The 19,676-nt window shown below is 40.2% G+C and overlaps 1 protein-coding gene across 2 annotated transcripts in view; it reads left to right on the plus strand.

Moving 5' to 3' along the window:
* CYP39A1 (cytochrome P450 family 39 subfamily A member 1) overlaps nucleotides 1-19,379 on the plus strand; it is an 85,565-nt gene extending 66,186 nt beyond the window's left edge. For both annotated transcript variants that reach the window (XM_073225145.1, XM_073225144.1), the window contains 2 exons: nucleotides 9,857-9,944; nucleotides 18,739-19,379. In XM_073225145.1, coding sequence (XP_073081246.1) covers nucleotides 9,857-9,907 — 51 coding nt within the window. In that variant the 3' untranslated portion in view covers nucleotides 9,908-9,944; nucleotides 18,739-19,379. The remainder of the gene's footprint in view (nucleotides 1-9,856; nucleotides 9,945-18,738) is intronic.
* The last annotated feature ends 297 nt before the right edge of the window (nucleotides 19,380-19,676 follow it).

Here is a 19,676-nt window from a genome sequence, read left to right on the forward strand (position 1 = left end):
TGATGGGGTGGAGTCAGTAGACTACAGAATGGAGATATGGAAACCTGGTCCGTGTAATCTCACTCTGTCACTGAATCATCAATTTAAGGAGCTCATCTGCTTCCTCTTATGTGAGATAATAAATGTTACCTTTATAAATAATATTATATTATTACATTATAGATAACTACATATATGATGTATATTAAATACCATACATAATGTTCATTATTTTTAAGGCTTCTTGAGTTGAAGGTTTCATTATTTAGAGCTGAAAGCATTCTGATATACCCAAGAAAACACTATAAAGATGAACATTTTAACCGAGTGTCAGATACTTTAGGGACACATTTAACAAATAAAATCAAGAATAACAACAAAACCCCATCATGCTCATCCTGCCTTCCATATAACTTTTACTTTAGAGAAGCATGTCTTAAACCAGGAGCGCATTTATTGTTTTTGTCACCTACTAAGTATCAATGTTTTAAGAGTAGCTCCTGTAAAAACAGTAGATGTTATTTTGTCAGATCCCTTTATATACATTCCTAATTGCAACTAAAGAGTTTATAATAACCATTTTTTAAATTGAGCTAGGGTTATTTTAAACCAAGGACTAAAATGCTTTGCAATGAAGCATGAAGAAATGGGCCAATGGTCAAGGATTAATAAATGACTATTATTTCTAGTCATCATAAGGGCCATTATGAAAGTACTGTGATATCTTTTGAGGCTGACAGACATTTGCTTGAGCTTGATAATAATGGGTAGAATTGAGGGGACAATGACATTTCAGCTCCATCAGTACTATCTTATTTATACAGAAACTACACATTTTTTAATGCATTGAGCTCTAACTAAACACAAGGCAGTTCCCTGGGTATTTCAGAAAACTCCCACAAGAGTAAGACTTGTTCTCAGCCCTCAGAAGACAAATACCTTGGCAAAGGCAAGGAGAATATTGAGTTCATAAATAACTGCAAGGAATACAGGATGGGAATGCCCAAGCACCACACTGTGGAGATTAAGAGAGAGGGTGTACCTGGTCAGGGTGATTGTAGAAGATTCCCTGGGGAATGTAGTATTTGAAGGGGTAGATGAACTTCCAGACTAAGGAAACAGAATGAGCAAAAGGTCATTAAGTGCAGGGGCACATGGTTTAAGGGTTTACGTTTTTACTGTTATTGGGACCAGATTACAAGTAGTGGCAGGAAGAAAGCCTGAAAAGGCACATTGGCTCAACTGGGAAGGTCCTTGAACCCTTGGTTTAGGAGTGGTACACGGTTCACCAGGTGCTGGTGGAGTATTAAAAGGTTTTGTTTAGAATGGATTAGAGTGAGGCACGACTTAGGTTATATGTTCATGCTAATATTGCCTATGAGAGACATGGAGTGCCAGATTTGGACAACAATTTGAAATGGGGATCAGGTGAGAGGAAGGATTTGAGGAAGACTGTGGCTTAGAGTCTGGTAACTAGGATAGAAGGTGGAAACAGAAATCAGGAACAGGAACAAGTGTGGGGACAAGATGTTTTCCTTTGGAAACTTTTTGAGTCTAAGTTAAGGCAAAATATATATCATATAACCAAAATCTATAGGTTGAATATGAATGTTGAGTGAATTAAAAAAAAACCTCCTTCCTCTAGTTTTCTATTGTCTATTTTTAAAAGTCCTTTATTTTTTTTGTTGTTGTTGTTATTTTAAACAGCTAGCCCATGAAGTATTTTGTTTGAAAGACAGATGAAGCAGAAAATTGTTCAGGAAAGTGAAAGACTTCATTTGGACAATGTATATAGCAAGATAGATCTTTGCACTAGAAATTTAATCTCACAAACCCTTTATATAATCCCCAGAAAACTGCATACATTCTAAGTTTGTGTTCCAGGAGCCAATTAATTTTCTCATGTACCAAATACTCAGTGAGTCAGATAAATAGTGTGGCCTGCAAAGGGGCTGATGATCAAAGTTTGTTATGAACACATAGTTGTGTAGCCTCTCACCTGGCACCCCTTGGCATTCAGGCCTCTGAAGCAGTGTGAGAGCCCCTCTACCAGTGAACACAGAAGGCTCTGCTGAATTTACTAAATAAGTACTCGGAGCTGCCTTCAGCTGCCGACCAAAAATCAGGATGGAAGAACTGTAGTTCCCTCCAAATAGTGGACATTCTGAAAATACATGTGGAGGAGGAACCCCCTGCAAGCACTTCCTTTTCGTAAGGAAGCTCCTGGGTTCACCAGGAAGGGAACTCTTCCCAATAATTCTGTTGCTGGAGAAGTCCGGTGGTTTTTCAGAAAAACAAATAGGAGAAAGTAGCCTGAGCTATGAGAGTTCTTCAGCAATGGTAGCAGCCAGAATGAAGAGTTGCATTATAGAGGAGATCCTCCTCTTAAACTATGAATTTAAATGGAGGAATAGGATAGGGGATTTCCAGTGTTGAGTGGTTGTTTCTGAGAGTTGAGGATTTTAGCACAAAGGGACATGCTTGTGATACCACCCTCCCACCCCCAAGCCAGTAGCCTTAAATTCCCTTGGTTTCCATCCCTGAAAGAGGATGTCTGACTGGCTGTATCATTGTGCTGATTGATGTGCTAATTTCCAGTGTGAAACAATAGCCCTGATCTTTGGCAAGATACCATGCTTACAAAGGTATGTTTGGATAAGAAGAGGGTGTAATAAGAGTAAGGCTGCAGTACTTGAGACCTGGAAATGAAGCATGGATTCCTCAGGAATACAAACTGTGATTTCTGCTGTTTTGTGTGTGTTTGGGTCCTTCATGTATCCTAGGGCAATGCTAGGCCACAGAGTCATGAACTTGTCTTGAATTATTAATGAAAATCACACAGCTATGGGAAAATTAATTCAAACATAGATCCAGCTGATAGCAGCTTAGTAGTTGTATTATTCAACCTAACAAATATCTCTCGGACACCTATGATTATTATTTCATTCTATAAATATTTGCCCAGTGTATGCTGTATGCCAGGATAGGGCTCTAGGAGTTACCTTGGAAAACAAAAAAAAGCAGTTAAGTCCCTTCCCTCAAGGAGCTTATGGTCTAACTAAAGTCACTTTAATAAGATGATTCAAAGATAGGTGACATTCCTGAATTGCTTGTAATGTGGTTCAGGAGATGAGACTTAGCAACATGAGTCTACTTAACAGCATAAGATGACACATGAGAAATGCCAGATGACTCACCTACATACCAACTGCCATAGGAAGTCAGATGTAAGATGTGGGCATTAGAAGAGATTTTATGGACTAGGTGGGAGTAATCAATAAACAGCATAGAGGAAAGCACACATTCCTGAGGGACGGTGGTATCAAACTTTGACGTAGAAAAATGTTAAGTGCTCATAGGAACGTAATGTTCCCATATGTGAGGCAATTATTGTATTTGGAGTTTGTGAAGCTCTGAGCATGGTTGTTTCTATGTTTAGTTTATAGATAATGTAATTTAATAATTGTGCCATATTCTGTAAAATATGCACAGTCTTGTATTTGAGAAGTATTATAAGTAGCTTTTCTCTTTTATACCTAGAAATAGCTGGTTGCATTTAAGGAGTGAGCAAACTCAAATCCCTATGTATTTTATGAGAAGTTGCAAATTCAGTTTATTCTGAGGAATTTGTTACATAAATAAATGCATAAACAAAAACTATCTGCTCAACTCCAGTTGTTAAATAGAATTGAATGAACTGTATTTACTTGGGTAATTGTTTCCTGACATTTTCACTGGAGTGTGCACATGTCCTGAAGGGCATATAAAAAGTGTTAGGAATGAGGGTGGGAAGGGTGGTTGTGGTTAATTCCAAAACGGAGCGAAGCTGCCAGAATCCTTTATTCATAGTTAGCCACACTTCTGCCTTCTTACTGCTTTTACTAAGGAGCAATGACTCAATCAAAAGAGCCTAGAAACCATTGGTAAAATTGCAGTCATTACTTTTCCAGCCATTTCCTTTTGACACTTCATTATGAGGCCAAGATTTAAGTCCGTTAGGAACAGAAGAAGCAATTCAAGAATGACTTTTGATACTTAGACCAACATCTACTTATTTAAAGCCTGTCCTCTGTCAAGGTCCAGCTCAGATTTCCTCCACTGTTCATTTCTTAGCAAAAAAATTGAGAAAAGACCTTCTTTTTCTTCTATTTACGAAAGAGATCTCCAGCCTGTCTGTGGTACATAGAATACCTGCTCGGGGTTTGTATCCATAAGGAGAAAGAAAAGGCCCTTTGGGCTGGGTATCTTTTTTTTTTTTTTGGATGGGCTTTCTTCCATCATCAGTACATTAGATGTCTGCTGTTCAGAAAGAGGGTTGCTTCCTAGAAGAAGACTGAACTTAAAACTGTACAGTATCACAATATTGCCCACAGGTTTCTACGTTCCCATCACCCAGTGCCTTTTCCTGCCTTTCCAATAGCCCTAGTTTTCATTTGCTGATCCATGGGACTCTGGGGCACTGATTCCACCTGCAGCTTCTCTTCTCTTTTTCATATGTTTTCTTCTTTTTCCTCTCTTCCAACTTACCTTTATCTTATACTTCTTTTCCCATTTTATTTTGTTTTCTTTCCCCTTAATAAAAGCATCCACCTGCTCACTCTGGGTTATGCCCTCACCATCATTCCCAATCAAAACGTTCATACCCTAGCCATAATGTTTCCTGTGTAGCTGAGATGTTCTTTGCAATTTTGATTTTGTGTGCTAAAACCAGAAGTTCTGATAAACTACATCTTTTAGCATATTTTTTCTCCTCTCTCCTTGTGAAGTTCCTCTAGATTAGCAATTCATAAAGTGTGAGCCCCAGACCACCAATAGTACCATCACCTGGATACATAAAAAATGTGAATTCTTGGGCCCTTCCCCAGACCTGCTAAATTAGAAACTTTGGGAACAGAGCCAAATAATCTGTATTTTAACAAGCCTACCATGTGATTCTGATGCACAGTCTAGTTTGACAACCACTGGTCTAAATTATTTTGCCCCCCTGCCACCAAATTGATTTTATTTTCCTAAAAGATGTCTTAGGGGAATGAGTTTGTAGGAAAAGTACTTCCCCTTTAACTTGAATAGACATGCTTCAGTGCAGGACGCCTGAGGAAGTATGTCTGTATGCTGCCTTCTGTGAATTCCGGGGCAAGATCATTCTGTTTTCATAAGCTGCAGCTGGTAGCAACTAGAAATATACTTCAGAGCCCCTGTTCCTGGCAACCATGGCAGTTTTCCAGCCCATGCTGGCATTGCCCACAATGCCTTGTAGTAGGAAAAAATAGTTTTTCTTTTTAAAAGTGAGAGAAGAATTCAGACTCAAAATCAAGACATCTAAAACTAAATTCATTAATTTCCTGTAATCATATTGTTCCTTCAGGATGTCTGTTGTTTTCAGTATATCACTGTTCTCCTAGACACCTGGCCTTTCAGAGCCGCCCTCTGCTCCCCCCCTCTTCATAGCCTCCCATGTTCACTCCCACCTCCGAAACAAGGTCTTCCTCCTCATCAGCAGGTGGCATTATGGTTTCCTGCCCCTTGACCCTGGCTGTATTACCTCTTCTTTCAATCCATTTTACTCACTACATACAAATTAACTTTCCTTAAATAATCATCTCTGATTCTCACTCTCGTTAAAACTGTGGTGCCACTGCCTGCAGGCCAAACTCGTTTGCCTAGAACTTCAGGCTCTCCATAATCTGACACTAACCGTACCTTTCTGAGCATCTGGGAGTGCCCTCCCTAGAGGTTCTACCAGCCGTCCTCTAACTACACTGCCCATTCTCCCCTTGCTCATGCTCTCTGCCATTATTTAGGGGCTGGAATACCCTCATTCAACATCTACTTATTTAAAGCCTGTCCTCTGTCAAGGTCCAGCTCAGATTTCCTCCATATAAGCTCAGCATCATTTACCCCAGGTCATAGTGCCCTCTCCAACTCTCATTTTCCATAGCCTTCTCTTTTTCACCTCTATCCTATGGTGTGCCTTTTTCCACCTCTCCATGTGCATTACTAGCAGTGTGTTTTGTCAGATTTTGTGTCTTCAGTGCCTGTGTAGCATTCCTTGAACATTTATCCACAAATGGGGAAGATACACAAGTATTAAGTATTTATGGAATTTTCAACATGTTTATATTTTAATGAGCTTTATTTGTAGATGTGTAATGTTCTTGTAAGTGTAAAAACTTAATCAGTTATAAATAATGAGCCTCATTATTTTCACTGTTTTGACATTAGAATTAAGAAAACATTCCTAACATGAACGTAGCTCAGCTTGCTTCTAGAGAGTGTCTGTAAAAACACAAATTTATGAAGCCCATTTTGTTTGACATAAAAAGCTTTTAATGTCACAGGTACATATATGTTACTCTCTGATATTTTATATAGTGAAAAAAATACATTAACATGGTAAATGGAAAAAAAATTTTTTTTAATTGGCTTTAGTGTATGGTTGAGGTAGTTTTGCTAGAATATCCAAATATTTAGATTTGGAGAAAATACAATTTTTAGCACATTATCAGTATTATTAATTCATCTTTTCCCTTAACTAGGATATCAGAATGTTTAGAACTGATATGAAATGTAATACTAGTCTTTATACTATTTTAATAACTAATACTAATTTAATAACTAAACTAACAACACTAAAAATAAAAGAAGGAAACTATTAAAACCTCACTAATGCACAGTGTGAATTGATCAAAAGCATGAATTATAATAAATTTTACCTTATAGGAGATGCAATTTTATGATTTTTAAGAACATCACAGGGACTGAAGTTAGTTAAGGAAATGTGGCCTCACAGATTCTAGTGGAAAATTATCTTAATGAATTAATAAACATTATTTATAATTATTTCTAGTCAAAATATACGTAGAATGTCTAAAATGCTTAAATTCGTACTCTTAACTAGTTTGTGAACATTAGTCTTGTTTACATTACTCATTTGTGTGATAGAGGAAGTACTGATTGAGGACCTCTTTTGTGTAATAATGCTTAAAGAAACTTCGTTTTCACACAGCAATAATTTTTCAAGAAGCAAAATTTATTCACTTACTCTGCAGCCTTTCAATATCTAAGTCCCAGCACTGTGACGTGCCACACTCAGCCCCTTCTGTGGAGCAACTGCTGCTCTGTCCAGCTCCGTCTCTCATCACCTTACCTCCTGCCAGGAGTAAACTTGCAGCCCCTAGATGTTCCAGGGGCCCTTGTAAGTCTGTGCCTTGGAACAGGTGATCCCTGTACCTAAAGTGCCTTGTCCCCAGGCAGAGCCCCCACCCCACCCCACCCCACCCAACTGTTTATTGTCTTTATTGTTGGTTGCAGTGTGTCTCCTCTGGGGTCCTGAGAGGGAGAGTGCCACGGGTTCTGGGCCGCGGGGGCTGAGCTCAGAGCAGTGCACCGGTCCATAGCAAGTGAATGCTGGAGAGGGGCTAAAAAGAGAGTTATAAAAATGTAGGATTTGTTTGGATAACATGGGACCAACAAAATTGTTTCATAGTTCACAAATGCAAAATTAGCCAGGATTTTTCTAGTGCTGTCAGGTAAACAATGAATACTGAAGAGTCACCACTTATTCTACTAACTGAAAATGTCAGCTTAGTTCTCTGAGAATGATCTCATCCAATTCTAGGAAGGGAGCTATATACTGGGAAGAACTGGTCATTTTATGTAAGTGGGAACTTTAACTTGATTTAACATGTTGGTACTCCGTGCCACATTTTCCATTTGATATGTTTCCATGAAACACTTTGTTCACAGGACTTTGGAAATACCACCTCTCCTTTGTTATTCTACCCCTCTCGTGTCTTCTACTCGGTCTCCTTTGCTCATTTTCTTCCCCTTCCTGACCTCCGAATTTTGGAGTGTCTCATGGCTCTGAATACTTGTGTAAATCATGATGACTCTGTATTTGATCTCTCTTTTATCTCCAGTCCTGACTGAATCCCTCCTCCTAAACACCAGGCGTATTTACCCAGCTTCCACTCAGCATCTCCACTGGATGCCTCCAAGGCCCTGGTCTGTATCAAGCTATACTTACAGGGCCAAAACTGACCTCTAGGTGACATCTCCTCAACCTGCTCTTGCTTTAGTCTTCCCCGTTGCTGAGGTAAATAGCAGCTGTGTCCTTCATTTCCTCAGGTCAGAATCTTGTCCTTCACATCTATGATGCAAACCATTAGTGTGTCCTACAGAGTATATACAGACTGTAACTATGGCTCATGACTATTTCTGTCATCCTGGCCCAAGTCACCACTTTCTATTGTCTGGAAAATCATAATGGCTTCCTGATCAGTCTTCTTGCTTCCATTCAGATCACCTTGTATTTTATTCATAATGTAGTAGTAGTCAGATCGATCCTTTGAAAACTTGTCAGATTTGCTCAGAACTATCCAATGATTCCCATCATTTCACAGAATAAAATGGAGTCTTTAACACACACTCCCAAGGCTCTCCCCAGGCCTGGGATAGTTCTCTGGCGTTCTCCCTTTCCTGCTCCTCTTTGTTTCTTATTCTACTCCCTCTGGAGTTTTGCATCTGTTAGTCCTATGCATGGAGAACGGGGTCCAGATAGTCATATGATGCACTCTCTTTCTTTATTCCAGTGTCTGTCATCAAAAATAAAATATAGCCAGGGTAGTTCAAGAATACTAGTGGGAAACAAATATAGTTATCTGATATGAATATAGATTATTCATATTTATTCACTCATTAAATCAAGAAACAGTGAAGATTCAAAGATGTGTGAATATAAGTGAAACTGGAAGCAAAGAGACCAATCTAGAAGTTAAACTGATTCAGTAATCCAGGAAGTAAATGATGAAGAACTACACTGAGAGAGTAGTGGAGGACACAAGAGGGTAAAAACAGCAGATAGAATAAGATGATAAGGAGAAGTATTGAGGAAGTATTTAGAAGATGAAACAAAAGGACTCAATGCCTATTTGAAAATGGAGGGTGAAAAAAAAGATTGGATCTACAGTGTTTTCCAACTTTCTGAACCGTTGGACTAGTTGTATTCATTAAGGGGTATGACTATAAAAGGGTTTGCTCATCCTGAGGAGAGCTCAAAGCAACACAATGCAAGAAAAAATAGAATTCCATTTATGCTTTCCTCAATTGTTGAGTTTCTAATTGTATGTGACTTACCAAGCATATAAGAAATGAATACGGTCCTGCGTGTATGTACTTTATAAATAAATGAGTATCTATATATTGTAGGATATGCTCAAATATTTTATTATTGGGGTAAATGATCAAAAAGCTTGCAGACATCTGAGTGAAGAATTATAAAAGGAAGCATAAATTTGGTAGTTATGAGGAATTTGAGGTGCCTATAGAACATTCAGGCAATAATTCCCAGTGGGCAGTAAGGGTCTAGCTCAGACAAGACTGTCAGTAGAACTTTGTGCGACCATGGAAATGTCCTGTATATGTACTGTCCACATATGGCTATTGAGCACTTGAATTATGACTAGTGCAACTGAGAAACTGAAATTTTTTGTTTTGTTAAATTTTAATTTATTTAAACTATTATAGCCATGTGTACCTAATAGCTACCATACTGAAAAGCACAGATCTAAACCTTAGAAGAAAGATATGAGCTCTCATGTATTGAGTTCTTCCACTGGCTAGGCATTTTAGATATATTTTAAAGCAATTTAATCATTTCCACTACCGTGTGGTATTGGAAAAGAAGAGAGTTATATAAAAGACATTATTATAAAAGAAGAGAGTTAAGTTTTTCCCTACTCTATCCTTTGAATGGTTAAAAAGTTTGTATTGCAAAGAAGAGCATATTTGCTCTGAAAATATATATGCTTTCTAGATATTCTCTATTGGTATATATTTATGCATCTTTCACAACCAAGTAACAGTTTTTTTCTTTCAGGTGGCTTGCTCTGTTAGAGATTCAAATATGTATTATTTTAATATTTTATAAATATGACTGTAGTCTTCTAGACCCAGTACCAAAACAGGTAAGTGTTTTCAGAATTTTGAATAGCATGACTTTCAAATTTGATATGTAGTCTAATCCTTTGTTTTAATTACTAGAGATGAGCTGCTGATTTCCTCACATATGCTTGAATTTAACAGGTGCCTTCAATGGAGCCAGATTTAGAAGATAATCCCTTAATCCCTTAATTCTATATCTACTCTATTATCACAAAACCAGGACCTACTAGCAGTGTTTCCACCATTTACAGGGTTAAGGAACTCCTCAATCAATTTGCCAATTTTGATCTTGTTCCCTGGGTTAAATAAACATGGCCTTGATGTTGGGCTTGTTTCCCAGAAAGGCACGCCTGTGGGTCCACAACTGAGCCATCCATTTTGGAGACAAGTCATAGCCCTTTGTCCATTTGGGAAGCAATAGCATGGAAGGAAACAGTAAAGACAGTGATCAACAATGAAAAGGCTATGGCCTGATTCCTGCCTCTGACCTGAATATTCCCATCACTGAATATTCCAGTCATTTAACTCTTCCATGTTTCTGTCGGTCTGTTCTCCTAGACCAGTAGCTCTCAAGCTGGTACGAGCCTTAGAATCACCTCAGGGTGGGATTGGGCTTGGGAGAACCCAGGATACGGGGCTTCACTCCTAGAGTCCTGCTCCAGGAGGTCTAAAGAGGGGCTCAAGGATTTGCATTTTAACAAGTTCTGCTGAAACTACTGGTCTGGAAACCATCTGAGGACCACTGTCCTGGGGAATAAGGAAAAGCTCAATTTAATTCCAAATGTTTGGAAATCATTTTGACATAAAATGTGCTTAAATGTGATTTTTAAAAAAGTGTTATTTAAACCATGGGTGAAACTCAGGAATTAAGCATTGCAATATCAAGGCTATTCGCATTGCACTTTGTGCTTTGATTTACTCTTGATATAAGGCTAATGAATGGAGGGATAAAATAAAACTCTTGGGCGACATTTCAATAGGATTTATGTAAGTGCATAAGTGACACAGATAGTATTGTATTACTCACAAATATGCACAGTTCAGCATTTTTCCTGGATTTCTTTTGCACTTCTATTTTGAGTACAAGTAACTAGCAGTGATGAAGAGCTCTCAAAATCCTACAGTGAAAGGGAAATCAAAACACCCTTCACAGAGTTGCTCAGCAATAGTTTTACTGTAAAAATGAAAATCAGGGCTAGAATTTACACTCGCCAAACACTGTGATGGCAAATACACCGAGTTAGATATCATATCACAATGTTGCCGAGGGCTGCGCAGTATCCAGCTGTTTTCCCACCAGCAAAAGGACACAAGAATGCCTTTCCACATAAGCAGGATGCAGTTTGTCAAAACCACATGAAACCTAATCTTAGAGAACAGTAATTCAGACCAGTTCTTTAAGCAAGATTTTGCCCAGCACTTTCTTCCTCACTAAGAGTTCTGTTAGTTGTATTTGTTTGACTGTTCTATATACATCTTATTTCTGTTCTGATACAACACCACCATTTTTTTAAAGAAATGTGATCTCAGCTGTTAAAAGAATAGGTGTAAGTGAATTCTCATGATCTCAAAGGGCATTTTATGTCATAATTCTTATTCTAGAAAGAGATCAATTAAAATTATTTAATTATTGGACTTGTTTTAATAAGTTAAAAAATGGGACAATCAAAAAAATGCAGGGAATGACCTTTAAATTACCAAGCTTTCATAGGCAATGGGAAGGGCCAGGTTGCCAGGGCATATTCTGAACATTCTTTTGTTGAGTGCAAGGATATCAACTCCCCCAAAGAAATATACTTTAGCAGCAAAAATCAAATGTTAGAATCCCCAACAGTTTTACAACAGCCCAGTTGTTTTATTTTAGCTCAAAGGGTGTTAGGAAACTAATTTCAGTGCTCTCCCATTAAGAACCAAACTACAAACATACTAAGGACATACTACAAAGCTTTCCGGGATCCATGATTGGGCAGCAGTGTTGCTGGCACTGGGGGCTATTCCATTTTGAGCATTCATAAGAAGACTACCTTCAGTTCTCTTGCAAAAGCAAGCATACTTCTGCTAACATAGTGGGGTGTTGTTGGTTTGGTTGGTTTTTTCCTTTTTACCTACTTGGGGATTAGGATCCTTAGAAAGTCTCACAAAACCTATGGATCCTCTTTCTAGAAAAGTACCCACCTCTTCACACACACAAAATTGTGGAGTCCATGGAATCTCCACAATTTTGTGGAGCAACTTCAGGGAGACCACGGAAACCTTGCGACTCGTTCTGTTGGGAAGGAAAGGACTCGGCTCGGGGTCTCAGGGAAATCAGATACAGTAAGATAAGAGACCAAAGTCAAGAAAGCAAAGTAAGTTTTAATACACTCTGCACAGAGTAGCAGAGCGGGCCTGCCTGAGATGAGACAGGCAGGCGTGGATGCTCATTCTGAGGCTTCTTGTATGTTGTTTTGGCAGGGCAGAGAGGACCTTGATTGACAGCTGTCAGCACTCTAGGCTTGTTCTGATTGGTGAAATGGGGGCAGGGGCTGTGCTGTGCCTGTGCCTCTGATGTTTATCATCTGGGGGGACCCTGGACATTTCCTGAGTCACTCTTGGGCCCTGTGGCTTCATCTGATTAACTCTTTGAGTCATTTCTGGCTTTCTGGTTTTATTTGATCAACTCCCTGAGTCATGTTTGGGGGGCTCTTTCTCCTTTTCATCCTTCTTATTTCTGTCTTTCTGCCTAACATTCCCCCCTCAAGCAGTTGGGACCCAAATCATTGGGATGAGGGACAATGACCCCTCTGGCTGCTTCCTGCTAGTGAGGGATGGTGTGGTCATTTGGGTCCCTCTGCTTGCTGTCAGATTGGTGGAGAGTAGGACAGTAAGGGTGTCCATCTAGGGGTCCCAGGAAGACAGCTGATTCATCAGTTGGCAGGGGCTTAAATCCATGTGACAACAGCACTTTGACCTCAATGGACTTTAGTCTGGAAGAAACAAATTTAGTTAAGAGATTTAGTAAGCATGGTCCAAATAGTAGGGCTAAGAGAAGCATCAGTAGACGTCCTGTTAAGGGAGGCAACCAGGGTGCCCAGCTCCATATCTGGGACCAGTTGCCCCACGATTCTGATAGTTGTTGTCAGATTCTGGAGGCACGTTCAGAAAGCTTTTAGACAGTGTCTCTAACTAGGCCAGACTGGTTAGCATAAAAACAACATTCTTCTAGAAAGAGACATAGGCCTCCCTTTTCAGCAGTCAACAGGTCTAATCCTCTTCTGTTTGAAGCGTGACCACTGCTAAGGAGTCTATCTGATTTTGAACAGTTATAATACTTTGGGCAATTTCTTCTAGGCTGTCAGAAAAATCTTTGGACAGGCTTTCATAATAGGACAGCGAGATAGTTAGTCCAGCTGTGCCAGAGCTTAGTCCTGTGGTGATTCCTAAGCCTGTTAAGAAAGGAATGAGCTGTATAGCTTGTTTAGCTCTTATGTGAGAGGACAGAGGAATGGTCAGTGGTTGGTTACTGGGGACTATGTCAATGTCTGGGGCCAGATGGACTAGGGTACAGGTCTCGGTCCAATTAGCTGGGAGGCACAAATAGGTATTTAATCCACATAAGAAAAAGACTCCTTGGTTTTTGAGGCAGAAATTAGTTTCAGTGGAAAATAAGTGGGTGAGTGTATTGTTTTCATTTTCCCAGGCAGATAGAGTTCCTGGTAATACAGCTCCAGTTAAGGGTTGAAAAGGGTGCTGAGGTGTGTAGTGGACTGCTCAAGAGTTTTGTTTCTGCATTGTGTGAAATTCCTTTTGGTATCTATTAGAACCCACTTGGAAGAATTTTCATAAGTGGGGACTAGTAAGCATTCATATTGAGTAGGATAGGAACAAATTTCCCAAGGGAAAATATTTATACAAGAGGCAGGTCTGCCTTGGCAATATCCTAACTGCTTATTTTTTAATGTATTGGCCTATAAGGAACGTTTCCATGAAAATCGTACAGGTTTGGAAAAAGGGGCTGATTGAGTGACTTGAAAGTTGGCATGGTTGTTTGAGGGTTTGAGCTCTAAGATGAAGTTACAAAGATGCTCCTCAAGCTCTCCTAACTTTTGGCCTGAAGTTTGATATTTTTTGATGCACAGTGGTGCCTGAAAACTAAGTTTAGTGTAGGAAGTTATTGGTCCCCAGTCTAAAGGTTTAGAGTCATCCTTTCCTTTTAGGACTTCATAGAGAGGCTATGCAATAAGCCCATAACTTGGGATCTATAACTTTCAGTGTCCTGTTAGTCCTAGGAAAGCCCTGAGTTGTTTGCAGGTAGTAGGTTGGGGAAGGGAAATAATGGCCTGAACTTGATCTGGAGAAAGGCCTCTCTTTCCTGGTGTAAGGATTATTTCCAGGTAAGTGACCTTTTGTTGTACTAACTGAGCTTTGGCCCTTGAAACTTTATATCCCCTCTCAGCTAAGAAATTAAGAGTTTGATTGGTATGATTGATGGAGCCTTGTTTTGTGGGGGAACAGATTAAAAGGTTATCTACCTATTGTATGAGTGTGCCCCCATTGTTCAGGTGCAGGTGGGCCAAGTCTTGGGACAGGGCTTTTCCAAATAGATGAGCACTGTCTCTAAACCCGTGGGGGAGGACAATCCAGGTAAGCTGGCCAGAGGTGTTTCCTGGAGTGGTCCATTCAAAAGCAAATAGTGACTCTGACTGTTTTTCTAAGGGGATGCAGAAGAAAGCATCTTTGAGATCTAGAGTTGTAAACCATGAGGTGTCAGGTGGAATAGTTCCTAATAGAGTATTAGGGACCGCTGGATGGTTAGGCACAACTGCCTCATTGATAATTTTTAGATCCTGGACTAGACAGTAAGTCTGGTCCCTCTTTTTGATGGCCAGGATTGGAGTAATGTAAGGTGAATTCGTTGGAAGTATCAGCCCATGTTTAAGGTATTTGGAAATTAGAGGCTGGAGGCCTTTATGAGCTTCAAGCTTTATAGAATATTGTTTTTGGCTAGAAAACTTAGTTGCATCTTTGAGCTGAATGACTACTGGGATGGCATACTTAGCCCTTCCTGAGATTCCTTTATCCCAAATGTCAGGATTGATAGACTGTTCCCAGTCCTGAGAAGCTGACAAGGGGGTTTTGGGAACAACTAGAAATTGGAGAGGAGTGTGACTAGCTGGGGAAAGCTAAAAATCATCCTGGTGTGTAATTTTTCTAGTATGTCTTGTCCCAAGTGGGAAATAGGGCCTTCTTTTACAACTAAAAATGGATGTGAAAAACAATGGCTATGGAGGAGACATCCTAAGGGAGGAGTGAGGGGCCGGGTAGTGGGGGTCCCTGTCACTCCAAGTACTGTACATTTTTTAGAGGAGAGGGGTCCAGAATGGGAATTGAGGAAAGAGTAGGAGGCCCCGATGTCAATTAAAAAGAAATTTGTCCTTCTTGCCATGTCCATGGTTACCCTAGGCTCTAGTCCAGTGATGTCGATGTCATGGGTTGGGGCCAACCGGCCCAGGACCTTTTCATTCCTGTGAAAGGAATTCAAGGACCATGGGCGGCTCCAATGGCCCAGGGGCCCTGTGGCCCGTGGAGCAAAGGGCAGCTCAGTGACCATTTCCTTACATTTGTAGCGGGGAGCCTGTGGAGGTTTATCTCTATTAGGACAGCTCTTAGCCCAGTCTTACGACAGATGTTACACTTATTATCTTTCTTAGAATTCTGGTCAGGACCTGGTGAGCCTCTGGACGTGGGCTGAGCCTCAAGGGCGGCTAGTAGCTGAGTTATGTCGGGTCTCCTTCCTCCTTTCCTTTTCCTGAGCCTGGGCCTCTTCTTCCCGATCACGGCCATAGAGCACAGTATTGGCCGTGGTCAGGAGCTCATCTACACTGCTATTAGGGTTTGCCTGGATCTGTTTTTGTAATTTTTTCCTGATATCAGATGATGACTGCGAGGAATTTATCTTTCAGAATTACTTGTCCTTCATATGTGTCTAAATCTAGACTAGTATATTTAGTGAGGGTCTCTCTCAGTCTTTCTAAGAAAGTAACAGGATTTTCCTCTGGTCCCTGACTAATGGCAGCAACTTTTGAATAGTTAATAACTTTTTGCCTGGCATTCTTTAGCCCTGTCTTTATGCAAAAGAGGAAGTGGTTGCTTCTCTACATATCGTCTTTATCATTATAATCCAAATTAGGGTCTGTAGAGGGGACAGCTCTTTCCCCAATGGGAAATTTAGTATCTGATAAGTGGAGACTATTGGCAAATTTATGGGCTTCTTTAATAACTCTCTCTTGTTCAGGGTCAGAGAGTGTCTGTCCCAGGATTATCATGACATCTTTCCAGGTGAGGTCATAAGCTAGACTGATGTGCTGAAATTGATCGATATAGTTATCTGGGTTGGTAGTATAGCTGCCAAGATCAGCTTTAAGCTGTTTTAATTCCGTTAGTGAAAAAGGTTTGTGGATTAGCACTGTGCCAAATTCTCCACCTGCCATTTCTACTAATTGGAGAACTTTAGCAGGTGCCTTTGGAAGCAGATCTGTGTGCCCAGGACTCTGTTCTTGATGGCCCTGTGGGGCTGACTGTGACACTTTGCCCTTGGGTGGTCCTGGGTACTGGGGTAGAGGTAAAGCAGGCAGTGTAGCAGAGAGAAGGCTGGGAGTACTTTTTAACTTACAAGTCCGGTAGAGATCCTCTCGGCTTTTAAGATAGAAGAAAGCTTGAACATATGGGATCTCTCCCCATTTACCCAGTTTTTTGCAGAAAAGGTCAAGCTGCATGAGGGTGTTAGGGTTAAGAGTTCCATTAATTGGCTCCTGGTCCCCTAGTTGATATTGGGGTCAGGCTGTGTTGCAAAAGATTATTAGTCTTTTCTTTTTAAGTGTCTCTGCATCTATTTGGGACCAATGAGAAAGGATATAGCCCAGTGGCCTGGTTGCCCATCTAGGAAGAAATGAATGAGTTAGAGAGCCTAGCATCCCAGGGTCTATCCCAGAGGTCTCAGAGTCCCAAGACCTGTAAATCTATTCCTGTTTTGGATGTCTCCAGCAACAGGACAGAGGACTGAAAGACTAATCCTGCAGAATGGTTAGAGATCCCAGTGTCCCAGGGTCTACTCAGAGGTCCTGGCACAGTCAGCTGCCCAGGACTTTAACACATCCCACCTCAGATGTCTCCAAGTGGGATATGGAGAACTAGTCTTGTGGCTTTCTAGTGAAGGGTTAAAGGGGGCTTACCGTGATCTGAGATGATCCCAAGAGCTAGAGACAATGGAAATCAGGGCTTGCAGAAGGTCTTTGTAGGAGCCAGAAGGTGGCTCAACCAAACGGAAACTGGAAAGGAGATAGTGTCAGGCAGCAAAAAAAACCTGTTTGGGAGATGGCCAGGGGTTGGACTTGGGTGTGATTTACTGTGTGCCTGGTTGCACCGATGTTGTCTTGCGGGTGGCAGGGAGCCTAATGCTCTGTCCCCTATCTGCGACCACCTTATCCTGTCATGGGAGTCTTCTAGTAGTGGCCTGCCCTAGTGGCATTTTAGTGTGGCTGACCTGTGCCCGCTTTTGGCCAGAATAGCTGCCCAACAGAAAATGAAAGTAAGAGTGACTTACCACTGCTTTATCCTAGTCACGGCACCGAAATATGTTGGGAAAGAAAAGACTCGGCTCGGTGTTGCAGGGAAGTCAGATACAGTGAGACAAGAGACCAAAGTCAAGAAAGCAAAATAAGTTTTGATACACTCTGCATAGAGTAGCAGAGCGGGCCTGCCTAAGGTAAGACAGGCAGGCATGGATGCTCATTCTGAGGCTTCTTTATGTGGTTTTGGCAGGGCAGAGAGGACCTTGATTGACAGCTGTCAGCTCTCTAGGCTTGTTCTGATTGGTGAAATGGGGACAGGGGCTGTGCTGTGCCTGTACCTCTGATGTTTCTTATCTGGAGGGACCCTGGACATTTCCTGAGTCACTCTTGGACCCTGTGGCTTCATCTGACTAACTCTTTGAGTCATTTCTGGCTTTCTGGTTTAATTGATCAACTCCCTGAGTCATGTTTGGGGGCCCTTTTTCCTTTTCATCCCACTCATTTCTGTCTTTCTGCCTAATAATTCTATCAACTCCTCTAAGAATCTCCTTGCTAAGGAGCCCATTTTGTGCCCTGTTGCATTCAAACTGATAATCTAAATTGGACTCACCATCTCTTTGCTTATTCCTCATCTTCTCCCAACCCTCAAGATTGACAGAACAGATTGCTTTTTTTTTATTTTCAAGCTCCTAAACCTTAATCATCTCTTTGTATTATTTGCAATAAACTGACCTCCCCTCACCCCTATACACATTCATTCCTTGCTGATAACAAGGACATATCAGAACATATCAGAAGATTTAGAACCCAGAGAATGTCCTTTTGGAAAATTATGATCTTAGTTACATATAGCAGTGGCTCACACCATCAACATCATGTTGTTTTTTGCACATTTATAGCTTGTGGTATAAGGGTCACCAACAATTATAAATGGGAAGTCCCAGCTTGGGGGCCAGGAATATTGAAAGAGCCTTATTTCTGGTTTCTTCTTTAGCCAAAGTAAAGGGTGGGTGGCAGGCCCATAGCCTTTGGGCATGTGAAACGGAAGAGATTGCCATTAGAATGAGGGATTTGCTTCCTTTCCCATTACTGAATAGAAAGCTAAAATTGATGCTTGACATTGTGGAACCCATCAAGCAAACACTTTCAGTCTTTCAAACCTAAACTCTGTACCTTTTAGAGAAAACAACAATGGAATAAACTTAAGTCTAAAACTGTTGGTGATATCTCTTAATTTCTGAATTTTTTTTTGCATTTTTGCTTTTAGAGTTCTCTCCATTCAGTGGGTGTCCAGCAGCCAGAAGAGCAATGCCGGATGGTGTTTAACCAAAGAAAATGACAACTGCTGGGCCTAAGGAGGGCCAGGCCCTTTCTGAAGGGGTGACTGTCCCCCATTCCCTAGCCTGACAGCACCTAAACCTGAGCTCTGCTAAAACAGTCTGTTTAACTTTGTTTTAGGATTTCTTTCAAGAAAATGTCCAAATGGTATCTGGGTTTAGAATCTCAAAAGTAGGCCAAGAATCTGACATCATTCTCACTGATAAAGAGACCTAAATAGTTTACAGAAAATGTTTAAATGATTTTTTTAAAAGAGACATTTCTTAAAAACTTGAAGTTTGACTTCGTGCGTAACTGTATTAAAACTTTAAATAGAAATAAAGTCACATGAATGAAAATCTTGAGACAGCAAATTGACACAAGGCAAAATACTTAAATTTGTATTTTGAAAAATGTTAAAAGTCTTAGACTCAAAAATTAAATAATGATTTCTGGAAATTTTCTATTTTTCTTAAATATGATTCTTGACTAGTAACTGGAATTCTTAAGCTCTGTTACTATAATTCTTTATTGCAAATATGTGTAGTGCTAGAAGTTTGAATAAAATACTACCTTTCTAAGACCTGTGAAGACAGGGGGCATGTCTTACACTCATTTCTACACTGAACTGTGGTCAAGACAGCATTTTCTCTATAAGGTGTATTCAATAATTGCATGTTTGTTGATGTATTGATTTGTACTTTAATTAATCTTAATTAAGGTGAAAATACTCAAGGTGTTTGTAGTTGCAGTTTATGAGATGATACTTTTGCAAATTTATAAAACACAGAATCATGTGTCAAGGTAAATAACATGGTACATTTGAATCTATTAAGACTTATGCCTGAAATATTTACTATGAAATTCAGAAAAGAAATCCTATCATGT

The sequence above is a fragment of the Manis javanica genome, chromosome 16 (assembly GCF_040802235.1).
Source record: "Manis javanica isolate MJ-LG chromosome 16, MJ_LKY, whole genome shotgun sequence".
NCBI lineage: Eukaryota > Metazoa > Chordata > Mammalia > Pholidota > Manidae > Manis > Manis javanica.